At 40.6% G+C, this 9,313-nt stretch overlaps 1 protein-coding gene across 1 annotated transcript in view; it reads right to left on the reverse strand.

The window, feature by feature from the left end:
- The window catches only part of MYOM2 (myomesin 2), a 70,234-nt gene that overhangs the window by 52,312 nt on the left and 8,609 nt on the right, over positions 1–9,313 (reverse strand). The window contains exons 6-8 of the mRNA XM_031061421.1: positions 2,481–2,569; positions 2,350–2,400; positions 1,908–2,072 (exon numbers count right to left, since the gene is read on the reverse strand). Coding sequence (XP_030917281.1) covers positions 1,908–2,072; positions 2,350–2,400; positions 2,481–2,569 — 305 coding nt within the window. The remainder of the gene's footprint in view (positions 1–1,907; positions 2,073–2,349; positions 2,401–2,480; positions 2,570–9,313) is intronic.

Genomic DNA, 9,313 nt, shown 5'->3' on the forward strand with positions numbered 1-9,313 from the left:
CTCATTGCTTATATTTATGCATTGCCTCCAGCTCTCAAGGGACTCAACATAGGGAACTGTAGCACATAACAAAGGTTCATAGTGCATGAATTCCTGTTGTGTTTGGGAAGAAGTTCTGCCAGTTAATGCACCTGTATACCTCTTGGAAATATTGTGATCCACGTACTTGTAATGAAGGAAAAATCTAAGCTTGCTTGTAACATCCTATTTCACATAAGTAGAATAATGGGATGAACACCTATCTGACTTCCTAGCAAAAATCCATTGGCTTAAAAGTCCAGGTTTTCACAAGGACTTATTAAGTTAAATAAGGGGAGAAACAAAGAACATAGTATTGTTACATATCAAGAAGGAATTATCTCATCATTACGAAATAACAAAGAGAAAGGGTCATGAGCTTTGGTTCATAGTGCAAGAAAATTTCATGTTCAGTGAAAAGTGGAACAATACTGTGCATTCCTTGAAAATTAGAAATTCTTCTTAGCTGCAGTTTCAAATTTAGAATTTGAGAGATTTAGCACCTTAAGAAACTGCACCAGTAAGACACAAAGTAAAGGTACCCTTGAAAATGATGGTTCATCTGAGAGTAAAATGAGAGATTTTTTTTTAGTTATTAAAAATCCTGAAGCATATAGCAAAATTCCTGTATGCTTCAGTGGGAACAGAATCTGAATTAAAGGATCAGCCTTAGATTTTAGGTTATTCACCAAACAGAAAAAGCCATTTTTCTTATCTCAAATTTTTTACTTTATTGACATCTAATAGCTCATCACAAGGAAGTATCCACAATGATGGAAAAACAGGAATGAAAAATTAGGTAGTAGTTTGTTCCCTGAAGAATCAGATGTGAATCTATGTAAAACCATGATCTACATGAAACAAAAGGCATAACAAGCAGTAACAAAATAATTTTTTCCAATTTTTGTAATCTTGAGTTTTCTTGACTGCCTTATTAACCTTACTATCATTTCTTAGTTTATTCATCACATTTGTCCACTATGGAAATTTCTGTCAATTTTTTGGGAGCAGTCCAAACACCAGTCTTGGAAGTCCACCCTTCTCAAATAAGGTCTGTCTCGGGAAAGGTCTAACCATTCAAAAACAGCCAAGGCTTTCCTTAAATCCTCAGGTAGAATAATTACTTTACAATCCTACACAGGTTGTGCTTGGTGAAAAGTGGTGGGATAAATATCTACAACAGGCTGCTATCCTAAGCTCTAAGTGAATTTCATGTTTCAAAACCCTTCTTTGCTGCAGTGAACCAACAGTACTCATCCAGGGTTTGTGTACCAGTCACCCCAGTATATGATAAGTTTAGTGATGTTGTTTTGAGTGCTTCATGGGAAGACTGTTTCACCTGGCATAACATAGGCTTTCATAGACAAAAGAGACAAGGTAAGAAACCTACTAACACGACACATAAACAGCAGAGGAAACATATGTGTATTAGGCCTGGCTTCTATAAGTATTGCCTAACTATACATTTATGTGATTTTAATATAAAATTCACAATAAATGCTGGAGGAAGATTAAAGTGGAGAGCCATACCTCAATACTTCAAACTTTAATTTACTGCCCTGTGAGTACCCTTCAGCTCAGTGGTCACAGTATTCAACTATGAGTCATTGTGAAATCTAAGAACTGGCTTTGGATCTCTTCCAAGTAAATGTTCTAACTATTGTACTATCACAATATGACATTACCTCCCGCTGTTACTAATGTGTGCTCAAAAAAATGTTGACCAAGTCACTTAATTGAGAGTGCAGGACTATAAATTCTAACTAGAGATATTTCTTTTTCTCTATTTCAAATTTAATTCAGAGAATTTACTGCTCTAAACCTGATCCGAATCCTCAATGCCTCCTCCAGCATTTTCCAGGTAGATTCTACTCAATGTAATAACTCACCATCTCTATACCACTCAGCACGAGGTCGTAGTCTTTTCAACTCTGGAGTGATCAACATAGAACACTTCAAGGTCAGTGTTTCACCTTCAGTTGCAAAAGTGACTCCAAACTTCTCCAGAAACTGGACATCAATGTGGGTGAAGCAAATATCATGCGACAGAGGCACTATGCATGAGAAAATGAAAGAGTTCTTGAGTACAAGTAAATTGTACTTGGCACAGATTAGTGTCTGATCTGAGCAGGAGATGGAGTTTTCTGTTTATTGTATGCTGATCTAGAAATTCAACTGGGAAAGCAGGAGCATCTGGACAGCTCCTACTGTAACTCAATGCTTAGAAAGCAAAGTCAGAAGAAGCAAGTTGTATCCAGTTTTCTCATCTGTAAAACATTGCCCTGACAAGAGGACATAAATTATCTAAGCACATAGAAAAAAAAGGCTTACAGTGGAAGGGCATTATTGCAGCTGGGTGAGGCTCTTCATCCTCTCTGAACCCTATGAATAAACAGATAAGAAACATTCAATGACACGAGCATTATATTTATTTATTGTTTTAAATATGAAGTAGGACTTACTTCTCACAATCACAGCACAATTAGTTGATGCCTGACCATGGACATTTGTTGCAACTGCTGAATAGGTTGCAGAATCATCAAAGTCAGCTCTGAAAAGGGGAAGGAGAAAAACAGATGTCTCTTTATGCAAAGAAAAATTCTCTTAATGATTGATATTACAAGCTAAACTATGTCAACCATCAGGAAAGTGTATAAAGCTCTTTACTGATAGGGAAAGTGTAGAAAGCTCTTTGCTGTCTACACAGTGCAAGACATTCATGAAAGACAATCAGAAAGCTGCTACTGTTTTAAACTGCAGTTTTATCTCAGTTTAGTGTGCAGGCTGCATTAACTTTAGCAAACTGGAAATTACCTTTAGAGAATGATCAAAAGGAGATAGCTGGACAATGCCAGTCTGACTACTCCTTTTCTGTATGTAACCTTCTTAAATCCATCTTGCCTTTTACATATTTTAGAAGAGAGACATAGGATAAAAGTATGTCATTCTTGCTAAAATTGTGCCTTCTGTGGCTATTCCCATCTGGCAGACACTGGTATTTTTTGCTCTCTTATATCTCAATCCAGGAAAATGATACAAAATCAGGAACACTGGTCAAAATTGTTTACGTGCATACATGGTTTGGTTTGTTTTATTTTTTAGTGAGAAAAAAATTCATTATGCAAGGACAGTATAAACAAATATAAAGCAAAAAAATAGTTACTTGGTGCAAAACACTGATAGTCTCACACTTAATACATCCTTCCTTGAAGTCCCATGAGCACATATATGACCAGTTGTTAAGGTATAGGTACAAACTTTGATGCCCCAGTTCTTTTCTTATTTAAAATGGAGTCCATCATGAATACCTTATTTAGTAATAAATTTAATAGAGGCCACTCAAAAATTTTCAATTATGAGATACAATAGTGTGAATGCATCCATTTAGTTTTTTCTCAGAAGAACAAATTTGTTATCTTCTTGGCAACTGCCAAGTGGTGAAATTCTGATTGCACTTGTCCTCTAAGAGGTCATGTATTCCAGATGTGGGAGAAGAAATATGTTAGGGGGTTTTATGGAAATTGCAAAACAGGATGCCAATTTTGGAGTATGTAGCAGCTGTCACAGAGACATCAGACACCTACTTTTCACTTCTTGCATATGTTCTGGACAGTGTCATATCATAAAATGATACTATCAGTACTGTGATGGCTAAAGCACAACTTGATGAAAGTCCCGTTAAACTGCAATTTATCTCTAAATTTACAGGTCTAACAGCTCCTCCTGGAGGCAACCCTACAGACACATATTTCACAAAATCAAGAAATCAATTGCAAAGTCTATCATACAATTAATTATCTAAGACAAAAGGGTAAGTCCTAAGACTAGACTACAGTCTTAACCAAAAAGCCTGCAGCTGGGTAGGAAACCCTAGTACAGTCTGGACAGGCACAGTGACACTGAAAAACAATTTAAAAGAATTGAAATCATAGAATTGCTAAGTTTGGAAAAGACCTCTAAGATCATCAAGTCCAACTGTCAACCCAGCACTACCACCATGTTAAACTATTAAACCACGACTTCATGGGCCAGAGCTGCAGGATTTTTGAAAGCTTCCAGGAATGGTGACTCAACCACTTCCCTGGGCAGCCTCGTCCAATGCTTGACAACCCTTTCAGTGAAGAAATTTTTCTTAATATCTAAACTAAACCTCCCTGGTGCAATTGAGGCTATTTTCTCTTGCCTTGTCACTTGTTACTTGGGAAAAGAGCCTGGCCTCACCTGGCTACAACCTCCTTTGAGGCAGTTGTAGGAGTAATAAGGTCCCCTCTGAGCCTCTTTTTTTCTGCAGGCTAAACACCCCCACGTCCCTCAGCTGCTCCTCACAGGACTTGTGCTCCAGACCCTTCACCAGCTCCATTGCCCTTCTCTGGACATTCTGCAGCCCCTCAATGTCTTTCTTGCAGTGAGGGGCCCAGAACCGATGTCATGGTTTGATGCTGGCGCAAGGCCAGTGCCCCCATGAAAATACATTCTCCCTCGTGTCTGCTGTGAGATGTGACCAGGAATAAGCAAAGCAGGCTCCCACTTGGAAATAAAGAAAAGAAAACCTTATTAACTAACCTACAACTATATGTAAAAAGAAACACACAGAAAGAATGAAAACTTTCCAAAAACATTTCCTCCTCCCCCCATCAAATTTCCAATACATCTATCCCTCAGATCACCCACTCTCGGTCCATCACCACCCTTCAGATAATCAATTCTCAGTTCATCAAGGAGTGAGGAGTCTCCCTTGTGCCATAGGCTTCCCCTGGAAACACAGTTGAGACCAATTGTGTTTACTGTCACACGTGGCACCGCCCGGAGAACATTTGCCATCGTGACATCTTCCTTCCATGCCCAGAGCTCTCACCACTGCACATGGACCAGAGCTGCTTCTAGGGTTTTCCTTTTAAGGATGCTTTGTCCAGTTCCAAAAAGAGCACAGTCTCTCACTTTTGGGACAGCTGTCCCCACCAAATTTCACCCCCTGGGGCCAAGGGGTCTCAAGAACAGAGATCTTCTTCTTCACTGAATATCGAGGGCACCAACCACCACCCTGCTCATCTGTTGTCTCTGTTCATGCACTCCCATAACATCACTGCACTCTCTTGGCTCTGAGCCATTGCCTCCCCCCTGAATGCAGTCTCTGTGTCACAGGAAAAAAATGGTTCTGTCCATGGCTGTATAAGAAAGTCCAGCCAAAGGCCACTCCATCATCCCCTTCCACCTAGGATTCTTCTCAACTCTTTCGACATCTTTCACTTGCACGAACTTTCATCACACTTGCCCATTCAGATCCAGGAGGATCAGTATTTGTAAGATTTCCATTATTCAAGAAAAAGGTTAAAATCTCAAGCTCAGCCTGCCCAGAACTCCTACGACTTCTCACCGTGCCCCCGCTGCACTCCCTCCTTCTCTGCCGGCCGACTGTGTGGCCAGCACATGATATCAAATTTCAAGGTGGCACAGGCTCTCTCTCTCTCTGTCTCCTGGGGGGTGGGGGGTCAGCTGGGCCAAGGGAGGTCTGACCTGTTTCCCTGGCGGAACCCAAGAGAGAGATTTCCTAGGAGTCCTCTGCTTTTAACCCCTGTGTTCTCAGAGGCGTATCCATGTCTCCAGTGGCCACACCAGGTGCCAATATTCAAATCTGAGCACCCATTTGTTTGACCACAGCATACCAAAAAACTCACTTCCTCTCAAACCACGACAACTGAACACAGGACTCCAGGTGTGGCCTCAGCAGTGTCAGCTACAGGGGGACAATCCCTGCCCTGGTCCTGCTGGTCACACTACTGCTCATACAGGCCAGGATGCCATTGGCCTTCTTGGCCACCTGGGCACACACTGGCTCATGTTCAGCTGCTGTCAACCAGCACCTTCAGGTCCTTTTCCACTGGGCAGCTTTCCAGACACTCTGTGCCCAACTTGTACCCCTGCCTGGGGTTGTTTTGATCCAAGAGCAGGATTCATCATTTTGCCTTGTTGAACCACACACAGCTGGCCTCAGCCCATTGATCCAGCCTGTCCAGATCCCTCTGAAGACCCTTCCTACCCTCCAAAAGATAAGCACTCCCACCCAACTTGGTGACATCTGCAGACAGACTGAGGCTGCACCTGTTCCCCTCATCCACATCACTGATGACAGTATCAGAGTTCTTGCTCCAGCACTGAGCACCAGGGATCACCACTTGTGACTGGCACTAGCTGGATGTAATCTCATTCATCACCATTCTCTGGGCGGGATGTTATTTAACAGTTTGTTTCCATGAAGGATTTTAAGGAAATTACAATACCTGTTCCCAGAGCTATATAAAGCTTAACTGATTCTGGACTTGTTTGAGAGATGTCAGACTTGACAGCACTTCTTCGCAATGAATTTTTAAAAGCAGAACATTCTTTTCCACTATCCCAGTTTCATACTGTTTAACACTTGTGCAATAAAATGTTAAAAAGCAACATAAAACTGCAGTAAAGGACAATTTCCTACGGCATGTTATGCCTCTATACTGAAATGTGCATAGTTCGTGCATTTATCACAGTCAGGTACAGTATCTTACTATAGCAAGTTAACAACAAATGAAGAAGCTCAAAAATTTCTTACAAGGGGCATTGCAGAATTAACTGTTCTGTAGCTTTAAGGCATTTTTATCACCCTGCTATATCCCTAACTTAAGAATCTATATATATAGAACATACAGTAAATAGTGTAAATATAGTAGGTAGTATATTTAATAACATATATTACATATTAGCAAATTAAACAGCATTCCTCCCCAGAAACTGGATCTTGATTTTCCTAATGTTGATGCTTTAAACACCCCTTGCCAAGCCTTGGTGTGCTCCAGCTCACCAAAAGGATTCCCACACACAGCTCAGGAGATAGTGAGGGACCTTTTCCAGAAAGTAGTCTGGATGTCTGGCAACCCTGTCCTGAAGGGTTAGAAAATGAGTCTATCTCACACCAGGAGGCCACTGTGGCAGAGCATGTCTTTAATTTGCTGTGCAGGCAGAGCCCAGGAGCGCATTTCCTAGGCACTGGCAGGTATATGTCACAGCATGCCCTGCAGTCCTTGTCCCTAGATACCTGCCCTACAAAGGCTTCCTGCCCTTCAAGCCACATCACAACACACATCCTGCCAAAGACCCACACAGGTGCACAGCGTCTTCCTACCACCTGCAAGCCCAGGTTTCCCCTGGATGAGCCAGACCATCCCAAAGGATGGTGCACACTGACCTGTCCTGGCAGGACATTGCTGGAAGAGCCATCCTGTGTATGCTGACCAGGCTTGATCCCTCCCTTGCCTGGGCACGGTTTAGACAGCACACAGCACCCAGCTCATAAATGAGTGATGAACATTACACCAGCACTGCTGCACTAGGCCATTTCCTCACATAAACAAAACATTACTTCAGGCTGCTTCACTTCTCTTAAATACAACTTAACTGCTCTCTAACATTTTGTTGCTCCTATAGAGTGCTGACAACAAAGATACAAAAACAGCATGGCTAAGGTTAACTCTGATTAAATCTCACTTTAAACCAGTCATCATCTGTTCTCAGTGTTGACTTCATTTTCCAGTAGAACACCAGATAAAATTGTTAAATAAGAACCAATACCTGTAAGAATTACACAGGACTTAGGAAGAGAGATTTATTGTTAAAAAACAGGTGGCCTAAAAGTAATACAGAAAATAAAGAAACATGTATTGTGGACTAACTTGGGGTCCCAAACTGTGCTAAACCACTCAAAGCGTCAGAAATGTAAAAGTGTAAGAACTGCAAAGTTGTCTCCCGAAAATGAAGAAGTAGAATGGCAGATATCTGATTAACTTTTCAAATGGATATATATCTGTGCTCATCTCAATCCCCTCCCCAGAGTTTTGCTCTCCTAAGAAACAGCAAAACACATCTTTTGATGAGCTCTGTTTGTGATGATGTCCAAGGTAGAGAAAACAGAATATTATCTTAAATGTCTCTAGAACAGACAGGAGATTCACAAAAGGGTCATATCTTTAGCCAAATGAAGCTCAAAATCTAAAAGCAAATATTTCACAAAAGTTAGTGATAGAGCTATAATTAATTTTCTCAGGAAGAACTGAGAAGTAACTGACCAAATAGCTGACCACATTCTTACAGCATCCTTTTTTTTTTTTATAAAGAGAAAGGAGGCTCTTAGAGTTATTATGAACACAGGCACTTCTTGCTATTTAAGAGGTCAAAACAACTCTACCCATTTTCCGTAGCTTACTGCTTTGAAAGCATTTTATATGTCTTTGCTATGATCACTCCTCTGACTGTCCAGAAGAGAAATAATCTTAGAGAGCCTAGTACTCACTGAGACCCCTTTAAATCTTATATTGGAAATGTAGGGTTTTAGTGGCTAGGAGCTAGATAGCACTTTTGTTTTATGTTCACTATGAAGAAAGTTGAACAGGATGGCAAGTTACATAATGTTCTGACTTTTCTTTTGTGCCAGATAATGCTCAGATGGAGGATTATCTTGGAAATTATCTATTTCTTTGTATGCTAAAAAATCTTAGATTTCCTAAATTGCACTGTAAAGTGCACTGAGTCAAGACCAGTTAGAAACTACATTTGAAGTACCCAGGAGGCAAGGTGTGGTATAACAGTTATTCTTGTTTTATGATGGAGAATGTGTTTTTCAGCCTTTACAAAGGTCAGATAAAATATGCATAGAGTACATTTAGACAGCATAAAATGTGACTGCAGAACTGTATCTGTCCCAAGGTACTAATACTTTTTTGCAAATATTAAATTGCTCTGAATCCACATGAGGTTCTGAAGTGCTAATACTTGTGTGGGGAATATTCCCCAGGCAGACACATCTATTTAAAATGCATATATTCATCCAACTGCCTAGTGTACATTTAAACACAAGAGTTAAGAGTGAAATAGCATCTTTGCCTGAATCAGAACACAATTCAGTGCATGTAAAGAACACGAAGCAGTACGTAGTAAATTACAGAGTTAAAAACTACTCCTTTGAATTCAAACGACAAAATTTTCAGCATTATGTGACATCAAATTGTGAAAATACTCTGCAGAATTGCCATCTCCTGCCCTGATTCTCCAGTCAGAATGAATCTGACTGATTCTTTTTGTTTGGCTGGATTTCATGTTTAGGGAAGAGGGACCTCTGTTATGAGGTGGCCATTTCCTCAAGCCCCCAGCTGCATCAGCTTACAGGGGACAGCGACTGACAAATCAGCAGATCACAGATTTGGGGGCTGTTGTTTACCTTTCAGCAAGGAAAGGAGAGCAGTACATCTGTACATTTTGCTGCCTGGAA

Source organism: Geospiza fortis, unplaced genomic scaffold, assembly GCF_000277835.1.
Source record: "Geospiza fortis unplaced genomic scaffold, GeoFor_1.0 scaffold56, whole genome shotgun sequence".
Classification (NCBI taxonomy): domain Eukaryota; kingdom Metazoa; phylum Chordata; class Aves; order Passeriformes; family Thraupidae; genus Geospiza; species Geospiza fortis.